Source organism: Myotis myotis, unplaced genomic scaffold, assembly GCF_014108235.1.
Source record: "Myotis myotis isolate mMyoMyo1 unplaced genomic scaffold, mMyoMyo1.p scaffold_m19_p_6, whole genome shotgun sequence".
Classification (NCBI taxonomy): Eukaryota; Metazoa; Chordata; class Mammalia; order Chiroptera; family Vespertilionidae; genus Myotis; species Myotis myotis.
Window position 1 is genome coordinate 51,597,820 of NW_023416368.1, and position 22,537 is coordinate 51,620,356.

General features: G+C 36.2%; 1 protein-coding gene across 3 annotated transcripts in view; it reads left to right on the plus strand.

Annotated features, from left to right (window-relative positions):
- Nucleotides 1–21,321, plus strand: part of SMARCA5 (SWI/SNF related, matrix associated, actin dependent regulator of chromatin, subfamily a, member 5) — a 38,469-nt gene extending 17,148 nt beyond the window's left edge. For 2 of the 3 annotated variants that reach the window (XM_036312387.1, XM_036312386.1), the window contains 15 exons: nucleotides 2,749–2,858; nucleotides 5,532–5,758; nucleotides 7,519–7,640; nucleotides 7,725–7,877; nucleotides 9,212–9,344; nucleotides 12,519–12,667; nucleotides 12,857–12,976; nucleotides 13,511–13,621; nucleotides 14,162–14,275; nucleotides 14,473–14,595; nucleotides 15,696–15,828; nucleotides 16,408–16,526; nucleotides 16,907–17,119; nucleotides 18,835–18,942; nucleotides 20,075–21,316. In XM_036312387.1, coding sequence (XP_036168280.1) covers nucleotides 2,749–2,858; nucleotides 5,532–5,758; nucleotides 7,519–7,640; nucleotides 7,725–7,877; nucleotides 9,212–9,344; nucleotides 12,519–12,667; nucleotides 12,857–12,976; nucleotides 13,511–13,621; nucleotides 14,162–14,275; nucleotides 14,473–14,595; nucleotides 15,696–15,828; nucleotides 16,408–16,526; nucleotides 16,907–17,119; nucleotides 18,835–18,942; nucleotides 20,075–20,140 — 2,001 coding nt within the window. In that variant the 3' untranslated portion in view covers nucleotides 20,141–21,316. Of the gene's footprint in view, nucleotides 1–2,748; nucleotides 2,859–5,531; nucleotides 5,759–7,518; nucleotides 7,641–7,724; nucleotides 7,878–9,211; nucleotides 9,345–12,518; nucleotides 12,668–12,856; nucleotides 12,977–13,510; nucleotides 13,622–14,161; nucleotides 14,276–14,472; nucleotides 14,596–15,695; nucleotides 15,829–16,407; nucleotides 16,527–16,906; nucleotides 17,120–18,834; nucleotides 18,943–20,074 lie in introns of all 3 variants that reach the window. The other variant, XM_036312388.1, reaches the window with a different exon arrangement.
- Nucleotides 21,322–22,537: the final 1,216 nt, after the last annotated feature.

Genomic DNA, 22,537 nt, shown 5'->3' on the forward strand with positions numbered 1-22,537 from the left:
AATCCCCTGGCCTCCCCTACCCCCCAGTGTCTTATGTCCATTGGTTATGCTTATATGCATGCATACATATATCCTTCAGTTGATCTCTTACCCCCCTCCCTCCTGCCCCCCAACCCTCCCTGGCCTTCCCCATGCAGTTTGACAATCTGTTTGAGGCAGCTCTGCCTCTGTATCTATTACTGTTCAAAAGTTTATATGGTCTCTATTATCCATGAATGAGTGAGATCATGTGGTATTTTTCCTTCATTGACTGGCTTATTTCACTTAGCATAATGCTCTCCAGTTCCATCCATGCCGTTGCAAATGATAAGAGTTCCTTCTTTTTTACAGCAGCATAGTATTCCATCGTGTAGATGTACCACAGTTTTCTAATCCATTCATCTACTGATGGGCACTTAGGCTGTTTCCATATCTTAGCTATGGTGAATTGTGCTGCTATGAACATATTGGGTGCATATATCCTTTCTGATTGGTGTTTCAGTTATTTCACTTCTTATGTCAAGCTTTAATTTGCTAGAATTTCTGAACCCATGTCAGTTTTCTGTAAACATGCTAATTCCAGTCTCTCTGTCTGCTTATTTTCCAGTTACATCTGGTATCCCCTTTCCTGCCTTCTTGATTAGAACCTAGCTTAAGATTCATTGATTAAGTCACCTCTGTTAAGAATACCAAAGCTGAGGCCAGCCAAGAGACGCCTGTATATTCCATCTTTGATAATTTTGGCATTCTAACATATTAGGACTTTGCACAGGGTATTGAAATGACTAATTTACAAGTGTTTTCCCTGATGCATTGTAAACAAAAAGGCAGAAAACATGTAATATTTGTGTTTTTTTTACATACATATCATCTTATTGATTTCAGAGAGGAAGGGAGAGGGAGAGAGAGATAGAAACATCAATGATGAGAAAGAAACATTGATTGGCTGCCATCTGCATGCCCCACACTGGGGATCAAGCCCACAACCAGGCCATGTGCCCTGATAGTAAATTGAACCGTGACCTCCTGGTTCATAGGTCGTTGTTCAATCACTAAGCTGGTGCTGGCCGGCTGTCTTTCTTTCTTTCTTTCTTTTTTTTTTTTTTTTTTTAAAGTAAAGTATAGTTAGCATACAATGTAATATTAGTTTAAAGTGTACAACTTATATTCTTTGTATCCGTCTGGCTCATAGTGGATATTTGAACAGTGAGGAAAATTAAGTATGAATGTTCAGTTACTATATAAATTAATGATATGGTACTTTAAAATTCTTGTGCACTTAAATTCATTTTGTTAGATATTTAAAGGTGATAATCTCCTATGTACCTTTGTTTTAAACATGTAAGACCTCAATTTAGATTTACCTATTTGAAGGATTATGGAGTATATATGTATACTTTGCTTTATTAAATAGACTAGAGGTCCAGTGCATGACATTCGTGCGGGGGTCGGGGGGGGGGTGGTCCCCTGAGCTCTCTCGCAGTCTGGGACCCCTTGAGGGATGTCCATCTGCTGCAGAGGCGGGAAAGGCTCCCACCACCACCGCTGCACTCGACAGCCATGAACCCAGCTTCTGGCTGAGTGGCACTCCCCCTGTGGGAGCACACTGACCGTCGGGGCAGCGCCTGCGTTGAGCATCTGCCCTCTGGTAGTCAGTACGCATCATAGCCACCGGTTGTTCCACCGTTCAGTCAATTTGCATATTAAGGTTTTATTATATAGGATAGGTGCTTATAGGTAAAACAGTCCCCACAACAGAATCAACCAGTTTTGCATCTCTGTTTATTTTCAGAAAAGTAGTACAAAGATGCTTATCAAATCCATAAGAGGAGGTCTGGTAATGACCTTTCCACTCTCTTAATTTTTGCTCTGAAATTCCTGTGGTTTTGAAAGAGGATATTCAGAATTTGCATGGGTATACTTAGGAATGAGATCATTCTTACTTGATGTGTCAGTTTTCTAGTACTGCAAAACATCCCACCCCCAGAAAACCTTAATAAGCATATATTTAATAACTCCAGAATTTATGGGTTGGTTGAGTGGTTTCTTTGCTGGTTTTACGTGGATTCATCCTGCTGCATTTACATGGACAATTCTGGAAGAGGGCCAGTGGGGAACATAGTGTTTTGATAAGCCAGTATAAATAGAACAAGGGAAGATACAAATAACAGGGTTTCTTTAGTTTCATATTTGACAGTTTATGAAAATGAGTTACATACAACAAGGATATGTCTGTAAGCATGATGTTGAGTAAAACAAAACTAGATATAAATGAATCTGTATATAAAGTTAAAAATAACAGACAAAACCAATCTACTATGCTAAAAAGTATAAAAATATTGCTTACCCTTTGGGATGAAAGGGGGGATAGTGACTGGGAAGGTTTTAAAAACTGTAACTGTAAAGACATCTTAATGTGGATCTTGCTATTTCTTAAGTAATATTAGACAATCTTTATGCAAGTAGCTAGTTCTAACCTGAAACGCAGTGAATGTTGAAAACATTATCTTTAAAGCTTATTATTTTTAGTAATTTATAACACTATAACAAGATATACTCATTACATATATTAAATAATGATATTGTATTAACCTTCAGGATATCACTAATAAATTTTAATATATTTGAAAGGGAGAAGTCCTAAAACTCACTTGATATTTAAACAGATAAGTTTCTTTCCCATGTACTTAATAGGCAATTTTGAGATCCTGAAATTAAATACTTTGGTTACAGATAAGGTCATCTGTTGTTGTTTTTTATTCTTTTAAGGTTTTGCGTCCATTCCTCCTTCGTCGAATTAAGGCTGATGTTGAAAAGAGTTTGCCTCCCAAAAAGGAAGTGAAAATCTATGTGGGTCTCAGCAAAATGCAAAGGGAATGGTATGTGATATCACTATTAATTTTTCACTAATTTTCATTTGTATTTTGTTTTCCTAATTTATAACTTCCAGGAATTTCTGTTGGCTGGATTGAACTCAGCATGAAGAGCTTTCTGGTCATATAACACAGGGCTTGCCAATCAAATGTATGATACAAAGTCTTAGAACTATTGGATGATGGAATCAGGATGGGAAGTTTATGAATCTGAAAATCAAACTTGGGATTTATTAAACGGATACAATATAAAGTCCTCTACTTGAGTTTTTTTAAAGAGGATGCTTTGGTTGCACAAACATGAGACACATAATTAACAGTAAATTGTAGATTCTGGGTCAGGGATTGGTGCTAGTCTCTGAAGTTGCAGATTATTTGTATAGATATGAGAAAAATGCAGTTCTTTATTTTATTCCATAAAGCTACATTTATTTAATTTAAAAGATTCCATTCTTTGTTGATGTCTTATTTTAGACAGGATAAAATGTCTTTGTGAAATTATGGTGATGATACATGGTGGCTATTTTTTAAAACACCTACATAGGTCAAAATAAAAATCTTGAAAACCTTGTAAGCTGCTTCTCCTCCCCCACCCCCCAAGTTTTGTTTTGGTTTTTTAAAATATGTTTTATTGATTTTTTTAGAGAGAGGAAGGGAAAAGGAGAGGGATAGAGAGTTAGAAGCATCGATAGAGAAACGATTCAGCTGCCTCCTGCACACTCCCCTACTGGGGATGTGCCCGAAACCAAGGTACATGCCCTTGACCGGAATCGAACCTTGGACCCCTCAGTCCACAGGCCGACGCTCTAACCACTGAGCCAAACCGGTCAGGGCCCCCCCCCAAGTTTTATAGATGTATGAAATCCAAAAGGCTAGAAACCTTTAACTTAGTATTAATTTGTGTGTGTGTGATAGAAAGCTCAACTTGAACCAACAATGTGAGTTAGCTGCACAAAAAAATACTGTAACCTAAACACATCCTATATAATAAAAGTTTAATATGCTAAGTGTCCGGTTGTCTGGTGACCAGTTGACTGTTCAACCAATCAAAGCGTAATATGCTAGTGATATGCTATGACGTGCACTGACCACTAGGGTGGCAGACAGTCTACTGGTCAACCAGTTGCTATGATGTGCAGACGCTCTGACTGGTAGGTTAGCTTGCTGCTTGGGTCGGCTGATGAGGACTGAGCGAGATGGGCTGGACATGCCCTGGAGCCCTCCCACAGTCCCTCCCCATCCCCAATTGTTCACTGGTGGGGCCCTCAGCCTGGCCTGTGCCCTCTCGCAATCCAGGACCCTTCGGGGGATGTCAAAGAGCTGGTTTCGGCCCAATCCCACAGGCTACTCCCCTCAGGAGGGTGCCAGACGCAGAGCTCGTGGCTGGCGAGCGCTGCTGCTGCAGCGGCACAAGCCTCTCCTGATTGGGACTGATTGAGTGCGAGCCCGCGGCAGGTGCAGTGGGGCCGGGATGAGTGAGAGCAGCAGGTAGGAGCTTGCAGGCAGCATTGGGCTGTGGGTTTCGGCCCAGTCCCTGCAGGCCACCCTGAGGGATCCCAACTGTGCACTAGGCCTCTAGTATTAATATAAGTGTAGTGTTTAAGGGCAGGAAATAATTAGCCACCTTGTTCTTTACTGGTTACACCACATCTCAGGTATATTCAATTCTGTACTTAATATTGATCAGTATTTACAAGGGGCTGGAGTAGTTGGGAAACATAATGAAAGGCTGTAATTTAAAGAAATGGATGTGTTAATGGAAAAGAACCACCATAGAACTATGGTAGACCACCTTAAATATCCTCAAAACTTTTGAAAGGCTTTTATAAGGTAGCAAAGATACTAGGCTTATCTTGTGTGACACTAAAGTACAGAACTAAAACATGAGTCCGTGCTAAGGGATGAAAGATCTTTTTTAGCTAAACATACTGATAAACTATCTTAGAACTGTGATGGAAAGGACTGCCTTTAATAATATTTTGTGCCCCATAATTGGAGTTGTTAAGCATAGATTGCGTAGGTTATTCAACTTACTTTGTTGAGGTTTCAAGGTCCTGAAACTTTGGTATTTAGACAGATTGCTCTGTCCTGCAGGATAATGTCTAAGTACTTAGTGTGTATTCAAGGCTTTTTACAATCTGGCCTGTGGCTGTAGCTTGTATGACCTCTCCCATGTACTTTTATTTATATTTAAATCATGTTGTATTCCTCTTATGCTCATCGTCATGCCTTACTCTCATGATTCTTCCTCCCTCCTCAGTTAGTGTTCGTACCCAAATGCTGTACTATCTACAATGGATATGACATTCTTCTCTTAGAAAAGATTGAAAATTAAAACCATTTTTAAACTTAGGTTTTAAGTTATGCTTATTAATTATTTTTTAAATGTGGTATTATACTGTTTTAATTTATCCCAAGGAGATGAATTTATACTATTTTGGGCCTCAATGCCCAAGGCACAGTGTGGACATAAGAACACTGAGGGCAATAGAGAAAAACAGGAAAAAAGGAAGAGATTATATATGGTAAATTCCTAACCACACTTTAGAAGTTGATGGGTTGTTTTTTACAGCTTTTTTTTTTTTTTTGATTGAAGTAGGGAAGGTGATTGAGTGTGTAAAGTGGCAGGAACTGATCAGGGAGTATATGAGCCCTCTCAATATATTTTTCTCCCAATAGGTATACTCGGATATTAATGAAGGATATAGACATTCTGAACTCTGCAGGGAAAATGGACAAAATGAGGTTATTGAACATCCTGATGCAGTTGAGGAAGTGCTGTAATCACCCATACCTCTTCGATGGAGCGGAGCCTGGTCCACCTTATACAACAGATATGCATTTGGTCACCAACAGTGGCAAGATGGTAGTGCTAGACAAGCTGCTTCCTAAACTAAAAGAACAAGGTATCTGTGTTACCTGTATCATAATAAGAAGTAATGAGTCCTGCCCTGGCCAGTGTGGCTCAGTTGGTTGGGCATCATCCCATGCACTGAAAGGTTGCCAGTTCGATTCCAGGTCATGGCTTATAGTTGGGTTGCCACTTCGATCCCCGGTAGGTGGCATGCAGGAGGCAGCCAATCAATGTTTCACTTTATATTGATGTTTCACTCTCATATCGATGTTTCTCTCTTCCCTCCCTTCCTTTCTCTAAAAATCAGGTTTTTTTTTAAAAGAAGTAATGAAAATTTTTTTAAAGTTCGAATGTTAATAAGGAGCACTACATGAAAAGATGGGATTTCCTAAAGTTGAAGTGTAGAATATTTAAAAACTTCTATTCATTATTTGAGCTCCATCTTCTCCCAAATTATAGGCTTTAAGTCGTTTAGAAAGTATCAGGGGTTAGGGCAACCATATTTCCGGATTTGGGGGGAAGAGTTCTCATTTTATATATGTTTTCCCAGAAATACCAACTTTTTGTTATAAAATGCTAAGAATGCTCTCCCTACCTATACACAGTTCCTAGATACTTGGGTAGACAGTGATGATGTGTTTGTGGTATTGTTTTTCAATTACTTACTTAAATATTATGTATATGGGTCCAATTTTACTTACAACATCAAAATGAGTATGTGGTATGTGTACAGGTGTATTTAAATTACATTAATTTAGAGCTAACTTAGTATAGATCCAGCTTTAACAATTATAAACTCATGGCAAAACTTGTTTTTATCTATATTGTACCTGCTTGTCTCCTGTCAGATTTCAGATTTCTCCATTTGTTTCTCTATTTTTTTTATTGTTTAAAGTATTACAAATAGTAGTACATATGTCTCCTTTTTTTCCCCCCAATTGACCTTCCCCCAACTGACCCCCCTGCACATGCCCTTACCCCCCTCCCAGTGCCTTGCGTCCATTGGTTATGCTTATGTGCATGCATACAAGTCCTTCTCTCTATTTTTTTAAATATATGTTTTTATTGGTTTTAGAGAGAGAGAGGAAGGGGGTGGGGTGGGGGGGATAGAAACATCTATGAGAGAAACATCATCCATCAGCTGCTTCCTGCATGTACAACTTGGGCATGTGTCCTGACTGGGAATCAAATCAGCCACCTCTTGGTGGGTGTCATGATGCTCAAACAACTGAGCCACACTGGCTGGGCTTTCTCTGTGTATTTTGATAAGAATCACAGTTATACCAATAGATGACTATATGATAATGACTATCAAAAACAGTCAATCGATGTTTCACTCTCATATCAATGTTTCCTCCCTTCCTCTCTCAAAATCAATTTAAAAAATAAAAAGTGATGAAAACTTTTTAAAAGTTCGAATGCTAAAATGAGCACTACAGAAAAGACTATTCTGGCATTTCCTAAAGTTGAAGTGTAGGATATTTAAAAGCCAATTCACTAACAACTTTTGTCCCACCCTATATGTGTGACTAAAAGGTAATGAATGATTCAGCCTTTGGGATCGCAAGACCTTCCAGGGTAGACACATGTACCCTTTCCTATTTACCTTAGTGTGCTGTACAAATGTTCCCTTTTCTATATATGTCAAAGTGGGGAAAATGTGAGGAGTGACTGACTCGGTTAATAAATAATGTAATTTTTCTTTTAACTAAGTAGGTAACTTAGATTTAAGGAGTAATTGGTTAGCTTTAAATTTTTAAAGAGGTTTTTTTTTTTTTTTTTTTAACGATAATGTGCTATTATATTCAATAGGTTCACGTGTACTAATCTTCAGTCAGATGACAAGGGTTTTGGACATTTTGGAAGATTACTGCATGTGGAGAAATTATGAGTACTGCAGATTGGATGGGCAGACACCCCATGATGAGAGACAAGTGAGTAAAATCCAGAAAGGGGAGATAAAAAATAAATATCAGATAAAACAATTGTCTGACATTTCTTTTCTTTTATGTGTATAGGACTCCATCAATGCATATAATGAACCAAACAGCACAAAGTTTGTTTTCATGTTAAGCACACGTGCTGGTGGTCTTGGCATCAATCTTGCTACTGCTGATGTAGTAATTTTGTATGATTCAGATTGGAATCCCCAAGTAGATCTCCAGGCCATGGTAAGAGATAAATTTATTATTTTGTACTTACAGATTTTTTAGTTAAAGCAATATAATAATCTACAAATGCCAGTGGTTTAACCGATTAGAATGTTATTTTCCTCTGACCTGATAGTTTAGTGATACTTTACAGTTGCTCTTCCATCTATATCAATATACACATGCTCTTTGACTTACAATGAATGGAGTTATGTTCTTGGGACATAATCTCATCATTAAGTTTAAAATACTGTAAGTTGAAAAGGCATTTAACCTGCCAAACGTTATAGTTTAGCCTACCCGGTTTCTACTGGTGTGACACCATCGTAAAGTCGGAAAATCATCAAACCAGTGTAAGTCTGGGACCATCTGTATTTCCATCTTACAGCTTTGCCATATCTTAGGACCTTGGAGTCCTGCTTTGTGCTCTGCATTCTGGTGGCAGAAGGGGGAAGAGAGAGAGAGCGCCGAGGAAAATTTTTTATGGGTCAGATATTCCTTAGCCAGAACTAGTCAAATAGCATACTTGACTGCAAGGGAATCGCTAAATGATCATGTAGTTGTGTTCTAGAAGGACAGGAAAAGGGTTTTGTGAACTACAAACTTCCTGCCACATTAGATGCTTAAAATTTAGGCCCATGTGTGGGAATACCTTGGCCAGATCAGGAAGATGATTCTTTTTTGAGAAAGTTTATGATCTGTAGATTAAATAGAAAACTTAACAAATTCTTAAGACTGATATTGCTAGAGACTTGACCCATGATATTGGTGAACATAGACCCAACTGTTACATCTCTGGTGTTAGTCACTCCCATCCTATATTCTTCATAAGGGTGGCTAGGAAGATGAAGCAATAAGATGGGGGTGTTTGATAGGAATGTGGTTTGTTGAACTTACCAGACTGGGATTTTTATATTGTTTGTAGAGTTCATAGCAGTGAAAATTTATATTTGACTTAGGTAGAAACACATTTTGAAAAAGATTTTTAATAAACTATCAAACTTAAAAACTATAGTTACTTATTGCCTTGAGACATTATGTGTATTTTATCTCAGTATAATTTAGTAAAACTAAGCTGATAGTTCTCACAGATTCAGCAGCTATGATGTGTTCCATACCTCCTAAAAGTTTTCCTTGTGAGATAACCAGTTAATTTGATGAAACTAAGAAACTTTGAGAATTTAAGAAATGTACTAGTAACATACTGTGAATCTATCTTTAGTATAGTTTTTTGTTAATAATTTTTTAAAGTTTTTGCTTGAATATTTAAATTCCGTTTCTTAGTATACACACATTTTTCAAATGTTATTTATGTGAATTTTTACCTTATTCAAAATATATGGTAATTTGCCTAGGACCGAGCACATAGAATTGGACAAACCAAGACTGTCAGAGTGTTCCGCTTTATAACTGATAACACTGTAGAAGAAAGAATAGTGGAACGTGCTGAGATGAAACTCAGACTGGATTCAATAGTCATTCAACAAGGTGAGCCTTAGACCTTAAAAAAATTTACCCAAGTTGTATTGATGGATGTTGAAGGAGATTCCTGTTACTAAACATCTATTGACTCAAGCTAGCAGCCAGAGATAGTAAGCTTTAGTTTTGCTAACGGGATATATTCGGGCTCAGAAAGGTTTACATTTGAATATTGACTGCCAGTTAGCAATTCTTTTATACCATCTGAGCCTGTTTTTTCATCTAGTAAATCAGGATAAAGGTAACTACTATTTAGGATTTTTAAGGATTAAAGGGGATAATGTACATAAAATACTTAGCATTCAGTGTGGTGCATATTGAACAGAGCTATGGTGATTATGATTTACATATACTAAGCACTCCATTGATGACTCTGAGGGATACTGAAGAAATAAAAATGAAACTCAAACTGATTATTAATACTCTGTCTAGTCTGCAAGTATTTGTTGACTCCCAGCAGATGCCAGGCACTGTTCTTAGTGCTGACAATACACTGGTGAATGAAACTGACCAATATTCTTACTTTCAAGGAGCTTATAATTTAGTGAGAGGGAGAAATGGAATAAACATTTATGGAAATAGGACTAGAGGAAAGTGGAATTTTATTTTGAATTAATTGAAGGAAATTTCAAGTTCTTACTGTAGATCAGCTTTTAAGGAAGAGATTTATGTTTTCATGAAGCTATTGTTGATGATGAGACATGGAGAAAAGCCTGGCCAGCATGACTCAGTGGTTGAGTGTTGACCTACCAACCAAAATGGAAAAAAAAAAATTCTCCATAACTTTAAACTGACATTAGTTATTTTCCTTCTCATAATGCATCATGAGCATATTTTTTCTGTCTGAAAAACTGAGAGGTACACTGTTACCATGTTCACTGATAATGTATGTATCTTGGTTTTGTCAACCAGTCTCTAATTTCCATATAAATGTCACATTTCTTTGCTATCTGTCTCATAATGCCAGCCATAGTGTTGGTCACACGTCTGAATACCTGAAGACAGTAAATGATTGATTATTTCTAGTTGTTTTTGTTAATAATAGTTTAACATTGAATCTTGCTTTGTGCCAAACAGTCTTTACATCCATTATGTCCTTTAGTCTTCATGCCAGATTGAGGTTAGCATCAGGTAGGAGCAAGTCACTTGTCCACTGTTTTATACCAGTACAGCTAGAAAGTGACTCAGACATGGGTTCAGGAACTATATTAACTATTAGAGTGAAGTGTATAATTAGGAAAATCTCTGGGAACTTAAAGGGACTTGCGAAAGAGTGAAGTTTCTCATGGGTGATGTAATGATTAGTTGTTTTTTCCCCTCACAGTTATCCATGTGTTTAGAAAACACCTGCCATGTGGCTCTTGTTCTCAGTTACTCTCACCTATGAAACATGTTTGTTTGTTTTATATTAAAATAATATTAATTCCTTTACTTAGAAAATCTGTTTGAGTTTTTCAGCTTATTTTTTAAAGTTATTTACTGGGGCAGATTTTGTGCCAGTAGCTTTGTTACTCGGGTGCATGCCTCTGTTACTGTCTTGTGGACTTAGGGACATAAGATGAGAACCCCCGGAAGCCCTGCATGTCTGAAAAGCTCCCTCACAAGGAAGTAGTTTACATAAGCCTAAGGACAGTTTTGACAGTAGTGTGATGGGTTTTAACCCAAAGAAAAATGCTCTGTGGACACAATAGTTTCCTCTTATCCACAGTTTTGCTTTGTGTGGTTTTGTTATCCATAGTCAACCACAGTCTAAAAATGCTTAAGGGCTATTTTTAGGAAAAAAAAAAAGAAAACAAAAAACACAGTTCATAACTTTTAAATTGTGTGCTGGTTCATAATGTAGCATAATGAAATCTCCTGCTTCCGTCCCACTTGGGACATGAATGATTCCTTTGTCCAGTGTATCTATGCTGTATAGCAAGCATATCAAACTCTCCTGTGGGCCACATACCTCGTTTATTTGGCCCATGTTAGCCTTTGAGTTTGACATGCTTGCTGTATAGGCTACCTGCCCATTAGTCACTTGGTAGCTGTCTCGGTTATCAGAGAGAGACCACATTCACACAACTTCTATTATAAATATATTCTAATTGTTCTTTATTAATAGCTATTGTTGCCCTGGCCGGTTTGGCTCAGTGGATAGAGCGTCGGCCTGCGGACTCAAGGGTCCCAGGTTCGATTCCGGTCAAGGGCATGTACTTGATTGCCGGCACATCCCCAGTAGGGGGTGTGCAGGAGGCAGCTGATCGATGTTTCTCTCTCATCGATGTTTCTAACTCTCCCTCTCCCTTCCTCTCTGTAAAAAATGAATAAAATATATTTTTTTAAAAAAATAGCTATTGTTAATTTCTTACTGTGCCTTATTTATAAATTAAACTTTATCATAGGTTTGTATGTATAAGAAAAAATACAGTATATGGAGGGTTCGGTACTATCTGTGATTTCAGGCATCCACTGGGGGACTTGGATCTTTAGCTACTTGTATATTAATTTGTATAAGTATATGTGAGTTGCCCTTGAGGTTGAAAACAATTCTATGTAGTATTTTGTTTCGCTTTGATATGCTATATTTTTGAAAACACAAATTATATAGTTGGCAAAATTCTTGCCAGTTGGAAATCTTAATAATTACTTTTCTGATGTTTATTTTTCTCTGTCATCAAGATAAACTTTCAACAGTTTCAGTTCTTAAGATTAGGGAGTTTTCAGAAATTGATGTTGTATATTTTGTTGTATAAAATTTGGAGATTTGAAGGTTTTTTTGTACTCCACCATTCTGAATAGGAAAAGTTGATTTGGGAGGTTTAGTATTAACATCTTTCTGCTTTCAGAAACTTCTTGTGTTTATAATGTTTTCATCTCTTGATATTTTTTTTATTAACATTGCTAATAATTTCAATTTTACATATCTCAAATTACTATTATTCACCCAATACAAGAATATATTTTATTGAATATAAAACAGGTTTCATCACATAATACATAAATAGGTTTAGAAACATTTCAAAGCTTACCAAGTGAAAATTTGGCTTTAAATTTTATATTAAAATGAAAAGTATATGTGACATATAAAATGACTGATATTTGAAGCAAAACGACACACTATTAGATCTGACATTTAAAATTTCAGGTTTCCAGTAAAATAAAGTTCAGTTAACATTATACAACATAATCTTTTTTCAGGAAGACTTGTGGATCAGAATCTGAACAAAATTGGGAAAGATGAAATGCTTCAAATGATTAGACATGGGGCAACACATGTATTTGCTTCAAAGGAAAGTGAGATTACTGATGAGGATATTGATGGTATTTTGGAAAGAGGTGCAAAAAAGGTAAGATATAGATTAAATGATAATCTTTGCAATATGTGAAATATTTTAAACCCAAACTGAGGAAAGAATTGTTATGTGAATTATAGTGTTATTTCCATAAAAGCTTTTGTGTACTGTGAAGCCTAACCCACTTGACCATAGTTCTGCTTTTTAAATTCTTAAACTAAAAGGTGTTTCTTTTGTTCTTAGACTGCAGAGATGAATGAGAAACTCTCCAAGATGGGTGAGAGCTCCCTTAGGAACTTCACAATGGACACGGAGTCAAGTGTTTATAACTTCGAAGGGGAGGACTATAGAGAAAAACAAAAGGTACTTACACAGAGGCTTTGCTGACTCAAAGGCTTTTTTTACTTGAAACTTGGAATTTTCAATGTTAGTTGTAAATTTATTAACATTTAGACATGATATCCTCTGAATATTGTCTAGGCTAAACATGTATCTACATTTTTCTCCTAATTTGAGTTGTAGTATACATTTTGTAGCCCCCCCCCCCCCCCCCCCACTGAGTAGAATTATTAATTTGGTCAAAAAATACTTACTGAATAGCCTGTGCTCTTCACTAGACATTATACTACGTGTTGATAACAGTGTTGAACAAAGTATCGCAGTCCCTGTTCTTGTAGAGCTTGTAGTCCAGGATTTTATGAATGTCTTTCCATTTGCAAGCAGTAATCTAAATCAGCGGTCGCCAAACGGTGGTCCACGGACCACTGGTGGTCCACGAGGTCTGAAAGGTTGGCGACCGCTGGCCTAAATGATGTACACAGTGTAACTAGCATTTCTGTGAGATATGCAACTAGATATAATAAAAGTCTGTGATTTGAATTGTTTCTCATCTGCTAGATTGCATTCACAGAGTGGATTGAACCACCTAAACGAGAAAGAAAAGCCAACTATGCCGTTGATGCCTATTTCAGGGAAGCTCTTCGTGTGAGTGAACCTAAAGCACCCAAGGTGAGTTGACAGAGCAAAAAAACTTTGATACTGGAAATGTGAATCATTTTTCCTCCTCTTCTTTTTTTAAATATGTTTTTATTGCTTTCAGAGAGAAAGGGAGAGGGAGAGATAGAAGCATCAATGATGGGAGAGAGTCATGGATCAGCTGCCTCCTGCATGCTCCCTACTGGGAACTGAGCCTGCAACCCAGGCATGTGCCCTGACTGGGAATTGAACCCTGACCTCTTGGTTCATAGGTCAAGGCTCAACCACTGAGCCACACTGGCTGGGCTCTTTTATTCTTACCAAATTTCCCAGGGAATTTACATTTTGTGTGATTTCTTATAGTGTGCCTCAGTCAGTTTTTAATTGCTAAAAGTTTTCTTAAAATTGATTTTGGATCTGCATTTAAATGATTGTTATTTCAGTTGTATTGAAATATGAATTTTCTTGCTTAAAAAATTGGTTGCCATGATTTATGGACTAAAGATGATTAGAGATAGATTTAAAGCAAAATAGTGTATTCTTTACGGACAATATAATTTTCTTTTTCTCTAGGCTCCTCGACCTCCAAAACAACCCAATGTTCAGGATTTCCAGTTCTTTCCTCCACGTTTATTTGAATTATTGGAAAAAGAGATTCTGTATTACAGAAAAACTATTGGGTACAAGGTAATAACAAATCACACTTTGTTCATAACTAATCTGGTTTGTTTTTAACTTAATAAAATAAATAGAAGCTCTTGGTACGTTTTCTTGCATGGTTGGATTAAAATTTGTGAATTGTCATTTAGTTTAAGGGTTAATTAGTCCATCACATTTTTTGTAAATTTTACTGATTGGTGACATAGGAAAATACACTTTTTTAGGTACCTCGAAATCCTGACCTACCAAATGCAGCACAGGCACAAAAAGAAGAACAGCTTAAAATTGATGAAGCTGAACCCCTTAATGATGAAGAGTTAGAAGAAAAAGAGAAGCTTCTAACACAGGTATAGTCTTCTATCAATACAAAATTTAGTAACTGTTGTTTTGTAAGGTACTGTGTTGGGGTATACAAAGGAGTACAAGTTGTGGGGATTAAAAATGGTGGCGGAGTAAGTGGACGCTGCATGGACATGCTCCTAGGACCAAACTGTAATTGCAACTAAAATACAGAAAAACTTCCTGAACAAAAGAGTACAAGTTTTTGTTTCAAAGTGGAGCAATTGAAGATGATAAAACATGGGCATATGGGTTAAGGCTATATTTTGATTGTCACTAGTTAAGGTAGTTGAGAAGGTGATAGATTTGCACCAGCCTTGGTTAAGTGGGTGTCCTTTTGATTACCTTTCTTCTAGTGTTCTCATCTTTCCTTGTGAATCTTCCACATTGCTACTAAGTTATAGTTGTCAGTTATACATCTTTGCTTGGTGCTTTTTGCTTATCATCCTTTAGAGTTCAATAAAAGTCTTTCAGAATCTGGCCTTAATCTAACATTAAAGCTTCGTTTTCACTTTTCTTATGTCTCTGCTCTTTAAGCTATGTTCATTCTTCCTGGCGAACTCCTTATCTGTCAGAGCTCAGTGAAAATGTCACCCTTACATGCAGCATTTCTTACTCTCTTCCAGTTAGATTATTTGTGCAATATATGTGTACATGAAAAGTTACCACTGAAAAATATTTAATTTAAAAAAAGATAAACTAGAACCCTGGCCAGGGGGTGTGGTGGTGGGGGAGGGGGGGGGGGCTGAATGTCTAGAGCACCCACTCTCGGCACCAAGGGGTCACAGGTTAGATTCCTGGTCAAGGGCACATACCTGGGTTGCAGGTTAGATCCCAAGCCTGGTCAGTGTATGCATGCAGGAGGCAACCAATCGATGTGTCTCTCCCACATTGATGTTCCTAACTCTCTCCTCCTCCCTCCCTTCCACCCTCTCTAAAAAGCAATGGGAAAAATATCCTAGGGTGAGGATTAACAACAACAACAAAAAGATGAGGAACAAGCAAAAATTAGTATTTTCTGTAATACTTACAAGCATTGATAAAATGTAATAGCATCTTTTCTAAGTTCATTGTGCTGTGATTAAATATTGTTTCTGTTGCTTTGAAGGGATTTACCAATTGGAATAAGAGAGATTTTAACCAGTTTATCAAAGCTAATGAGAAGTGGGGTCGTGATGATATTGAAAATATAGCAAGAGAAGTAGAAGGAAAAACTCCAGAAGAAGTTATTGAATATTCAGGTAACTCTTACTTTAATCGGTATAAGAATGTTCTCAGGCTTTTGGAGAGCTGCTGGAAAGTTCAGATTTTCTTACTCTGAATTACTGTGTTTTGATAAGCTAAATTTTGCCTGAACTTCTTAAAACTGAGTTAGAAAATGTTCCCTTCTTTAAAATGACACAATTGTTTATTTTTTTACCCTAGCTAAATAGCTATAGCCAAGAAAGTAAGAATAGGTTGCTGAAAAATATGCTGGCATTAATACTTTATCTCTCTCCATAACTTCTCAAGTGTTAAACACCTGTTTCTTAAAGTCAGTTGGATTGTCAAGTGTATATGTGTAGTTGGGCTGTGATGAGTCTGCTTAGAATTTCAGAGTAGCAGAAATTGAAGAATTGGGAGATATTTAAATCATCCAATTTATCTCTTTGTTTTTACAGTTAAGGAAACTGAGAAATTATAAATACCTATTTACTTTCCAGTATTATATTTGGGAGAACTAGAAACATTTCTTAGCAAATAAAATAAGAGCATTAATACTAACAAGTTATATTTCTCTCCCTCCCACCCATCTCATCTGTCCAACTTTTATTTTACAGCTGTGTTTTGGGAAAGGTGCAATGAGCTCCAGGACATAGAAAAAATTATGGCTCAGATTGAAAGGGGAGAGGCAAGAATTCAAAGAAGAATTAGTATCAAAAAAGCACTTGATACAAAGGTACTTGGCACATTAATAAATGTGGTAGTTAGTAACTCCTATCTGTATAAAAATTAAAATAACCTTTAACAAAGAAAAGAATGATGATTTAAAATTAGAGTTTTCTTCAGAGAAAAACATTCAAATGTTACAGGTATTCTCTCAACTGAATTTACCTCAGATTTCACTTACTGTATCTGGGTCTGAGGCAATCAGCTCTTTCCTTTAGAACAGTAAAGACTAAAATTGTTTTAGGACAAAGAGGATATAATGCAATTGAGGTGTTATGGGTAGAAAATTCTGATTTGAAATATAGTATAGCTAATTTTACTAAAGCTGAGTTTGAAATACAGATTATATAGGATTTAGATTTTATATAATGTAAAATCTGACTTTGCTAGATTGGACGGTACAAAGCACCTTTTCATCAGCTGAGAATATCATATGGTACTAACAAAGGAAAAAACTATACTGAAGAAGAGGATCGTTTTCTGATCTGCATGCTTCATAAGCTTGGATTCGACAAAGAAAATGTTTATGATGAACTGCGACAGTGTATTCGCAACTCTCCTCAGTTCAGATTTGACTGGTTTCTTAAATCCAGAACTGCAATGGTGAGTGCTTGGGTCTTGTGTAATGCGCAAGCGGTTACTATTCTCTAACTAAGGTAGCTTCTTTTCTTAGAGAAAATTGTGCTTCCACTGCTTCTTTGAGGTAAATTTTGTTAAAATATTGTTGGTGTCATAGGTTAAATCATTAAAATCCCAGTACCATCTATAACTTGAGTTTATTGGTCCTATCCTTTCCTATTATAGATACTAACATGCCCAAAAGTTTTAAGTTTGGGAAATATTGGGATAAACAAAGTTTAAACATCTTTATATTTATAATACAATTTCCTTCGGTATATTTAAAATGTGCTGTCACTCTTCAAGATGTGGGATAGTGGGCAATCTTTTCATGTTTGACGACTGAAGAATTTTCCCCCCCAGTAAACATCCAGAGGGGTTGCTGTTTTGTGAAACCCTAATTTGGGAAATGCTGAGGTACAAATGCATTATAAATGTAGTTAGAGGTTATAGATTCAGTTGCTAACTCCTCTACCATATGCCCTTTCAAGTAGGAACTACTTATATAGTTCATAAGGAAGCACGGTTTTGTGCTGAGTAAAACAAGACACATAGGGTCACATCGATTTACCAGTACAAGGCCATGGTGTAAAACTGTGTATTAACTTTCTATCACGTTTTATGTTGAGTCACACATAAAAATTAATAATATGTATGGCCCCTTATGATAAACAGTTGAGGTGTAATCCTTTCCTAAGAGCCAAGAGAATTCATACTGCAGCACATCTGTAACACATCCTGGCATATGTGCCTCACAGTGCCCCTGTTAAGGGAAATACAGTGTTCTGCCTCCTAGCTCTATGCTATTGCAAATATTTCTAAACCTTGTATGGTATATTCTATAAAACAGTATTTTAAAATGATTTTGCTGTGATTGTGTAATAGTATCACTATAAGAAAATAATTTTTGCTCAGGAAGGAAGGGAGCTGCTAGCCAGCAACAAGTAGACTCCTGGTTTTTTGCGGGGGAGGGTTATCTACTTCTACACTATACTCTAAAATCTTCTCTGGAGGCTATATAGGTTACTAGAGAGAGATGAGGTAGAGCTCATCGTAAACTTCATTGCCTATAATTTCAAAATTGGGAAGGATGGCATGTGGTACTGATAACGCTTTTAAGGCAAAGATTATATGCACCTGTTACTAAAGTTATAGTTGATTTTTAAAAATACATTTTTATTTCAGAGAGGAAGGGAGAAGGAGATAGATAGGAACATCAGTAATGAGAGACTCATTGATTGCCTGCCTCCTGCACATCCCCCACTGGGGACTGAGCCCGCAACCCGGGCATGTGCCCTTGACTGAAATCAAACCCAGGACCCTTCAGTCCACAGGCTGACACTATCCACTGAGCAAAACTGGCTAGGGCTCTAGTTGATTTTTTGACCCTCAAATATGCACACTATTACCTAAGTTTGGATATAAATGACAGTTCTCAGGCATAGACTCTTAGTAGCAGTGTTGCATATATTATGAGATAATCATTTTCACTGTTAATTCTGAAGTGAATGAAGGGTTTATAAAGAATCACAATAGTTTGGCTTTAAATAATAAAAATATTTACAAATACGTTTTTATCCTTATATTTATTGCAGGGGTGTAAGTGACTTTATATTACTCTATTTAAACATTCTTTAACTATAATCATGAAACGTATAATGAAAAATACAAATACTGTGTAAATTTGTGTTTGCACTCAGGAGCTCCAAAGGAGGTGTAACACCTTAATAACCTTGATTGAAAGAGAAAACATGGAACTAGAAGAAAAGGAGAAGGCAGAGAAAAAGAAAAGAGGACCAAAGCCTTCAGTAAGTAGTCACAAATATGTAAATACTAGAGGCCCAGTGCACGAAATTTATGCACGGTAGGGTCCCTAGGCCTGGCTGATGATCAGGGCCAATTGGGGCCTTCTGGCTGCTGGCTGCCAACTGGGGCCTCCCTTCCCTGGCTGCTGATGGCCAGCTGGGCCTCCCTTCATTCCATGCCGCCCCCTGGTGGTCAGCGCAGGTCATAGTGAAGGATAGCACTCCAGGCTGAACTCCCGCAAGGGCACTTTGCATATTAACCTTTTATATATATAGATTTGAGCACTTAATTTTTTTCTTTTTAAGAATATGTGCACTACTTGGCTATCATTGATATTAGGTTCCTTTTGTTTTGGTTTCAGTAAATAATATAGCCTTGGGTCACTTAAAGTATAAATTAAACTTGATTGCATTGTGTGTGAAATCACATTATGATATGATAGTTCATAAATATGGGGGATTTGTGGAAATCTGCAAAGTATGAATGCCAGGAGTGTACACGTGACCTTGGGGAATACAAGTTATAATTTAGAGTGTTTAAAGAAATATTAGGATTAACTTAAAATGGCCAAAGCACTGATATTATATATTTGCTGTAAAGAGAATTATAAGCGTTTTATTTTTCTGATATTAAAAGTTACTTAATAAAGACTTGTTTCCATTAACTTAAAAAAAAAAAAAAGAAATAGTAAGAAAGCAATGGCTTTACAACTTCACTATGAACTTGATTTATTGTCCTAGTGATTGATATCTTAGCAATGTGAAAGTAAAACTTTTAAGGTAAAGAAGCCATTTTGTTAGTTTATAAAATCATGAATAAATAAATGTTTCTGGATAATATCTGATATATACGTAATCTCACAAAATACTTTTTATTACTGCTTTCTTTTGGTAAGAGGGCATCTTAGATATTTGGTGTATCGATTTACCTGCTGCTTGTGAGTTAGTTATTTCATTATTAGCATTAAAAATTTTTTTATTTGTTAGTAATATGAGTAGATAAGATTCTGGGTAAGAGCATCTAATACCTATTACTATGTAGCAGTTATTAGTAAAATGCTATAGTGTGTCTGTTAATACACTTAACATTAACATTAGTCTTGTGATGAAAAATAATCCTTCTGTTTGTTTATAGACACAGAAACGTAAAATGGATGGAGCACCTGATGGTCGAGGAAGAAAAAAGAAGCTGAAACTATGAATACACATTTGTTTCATAATCACTAACTTTAAACCAGTAGTTCTTTAATTTACGGGTCTTCATAAGATGTACTGTACAATGCTCAATTGTTATGTCATTCAAAGACATCAGGTTCATCTGTTTATTGAGCTAGAAACATAGTATGTAGTTTCACTTTTTTAAATGCAACAGCTGTGCTGAAATTTTTTTATCATTAACACTTGAAATAATAAAATAGGCTTCATTTATTAATAAATGTTTCATTTGATTTATTTTTCTATTATAGTTCCATATGTGAAGATTGTGCCTATTTGTTTGTCAGCTATAGTTTCTACACTCACAGGGCTTAAAAAAAGCAAACAAAAAAAAAAAATTGCAAATGACATTTGTCCCTTCAGTTTTCACTTAGTTCTGTAATTGTTTTAATTCACTTTGCCTTTGCAGAAATTTGGGTATCATCTTTGTAGTGCTATTTAGTCTCATCTGGAAAGATTGTATAAATTCTCCTTGCTTATTATATGGGTAGAATGGGAGAAAAAGGCAAGAAAAATTATCATTATATTCTATGCATATTTCTGTTATGCTTTCTGTTTCTGTAGTTGGTTGTGAGGTGAATATGCCCCATTCTTTTGGGAAATGGCCTTTTAGTTGTATAGCCAAAGACATTTAGTATCTTCTGGTTCCTTAGGTGTTACCATTTTATAAGAGGAATATTATTTTTTTTAATTGTTTGGTGAAATTTTGACTAATTACCTTCTAAAGCAGCCACAACTTAGAAAAATAATGTCAAAAAACTAAGGTGATTATTTTCCCAGCCAAAATAAGGTTGTGAATTTGTCATGCTGTTAAACTGAAATTGGTAACAAAATGTATCCCCTTCCAGTTTACCTTTTTTGAGTTTTAGAGAATTGAAAATTTTATTTTATTATATTTTAAAATAATTTCTACATGTGAACAGCAAGACTGACTGTAATTCCAGTTTTTAATTTTCTATGGACGGACTTGACAAACTGGAGACCCTGCAGCAGGATTACCCAAATTGTAGTGTCAGGATTTTAGCTGTACCAGAAGCCTTTATGTGCTACACATAATTTGTATAAAGTTTTATATGTACAAATTGGGTACATAAACAGTTCTCCATTTTTCTAAGGGAATGCAATAAATGTAGCATCGTGAATAAATATAACTTTTATAATCCTTAAGTGGTCTTTTCTTTCCATTTCTTTATCTTTCTTTTCTGAGTTGATTTTTATTCACTTATTTCCTTAGGACATTATCTTTTCCCTTTACTTAGACTTCTTCCTTTAAAATTTCTGTGTGTTGAACAAAACAATGTTTATGGCAAATGTAGAGTAATTTGAATTTATTTTGTGCTCCCCCCAAAGTGATTTCTATACTACCTTGGATTCTTAAAATAATAGTCATAGATCTAATGCAGGGGTCCTCAAACTACGGCCCGCGGGCCACATGCAAATACAAATATTGTATTTGTTCCCGTTTTGTTTTTTTACTTCAAAATAAGATATGTGCAGTGTGCATAGGAATTTGTTCATAGTTTTTTTTTTAAAAACTATAGTCCGGCCCTCCAATGGTCTGAGGGACAGTGAACTGGCCCCCTGTTTAAAAAGTTTGAGGACCCCTGATCTAATGTATGGAAAATTTGAGGAAAGCTTACTCTTTTTCATGGAAGGAGCTACTAAGAGTGGTGACCTCGTTTTGGAAGAAATAGGAAAAATAAAAGCCTGAGGAAATGTTAGAGGGGACACACAAAGAAGGGATGTTTTCTAAAGGAAGAGAAGTGGTCTAAAGCTGGGGTGGGGGTGGGGGAATAGACAGTAGAAATGCAAAATGAATCAAATATATAGTGCCAGCCCCTAAGAACATGTGGACTCAAATACAAAAGAAAGGGAAACGCTTGGAAAAAGTATGGAAGAAGCAATACTCAAATTTAGTGTATCAGTTTAGCCAATTTGTGAGACTGGTGTTTCACAAGTTAATTTGGCTGTTGCTACTGTATGTTTACCTAGAATAAAGTAAAGCCATGTTTTTTATATATACTGTTAAAGGAAGGAAGCATGGTCAGACCGTAATTTAAACAGGAACTATGTTGGAGAAGATAGACTAAAAGTTGAAAGTATATTTCCATTTTTTTTTCCAATTTCCGTTGAGGAAGAAGAAGCTTTAAACGTAGAATGGTGCCTGAGGCCAACCTAGAAGCTGGTGCTTGCATAGGTGAACAAGGTTACATTCGTTTGTTATTCAGAATGTTACGTTTAATACCTGAGTAAGGCTATCTCTCTATATCATTAGGAAGATTATATTTTATTGAGATCCTGATAAAATGTAATCATTTTCAACGTTAATATTTTAAATATTAACATTAAAACCTTGAAGAAATGATAATGGAGATTTTTCTGT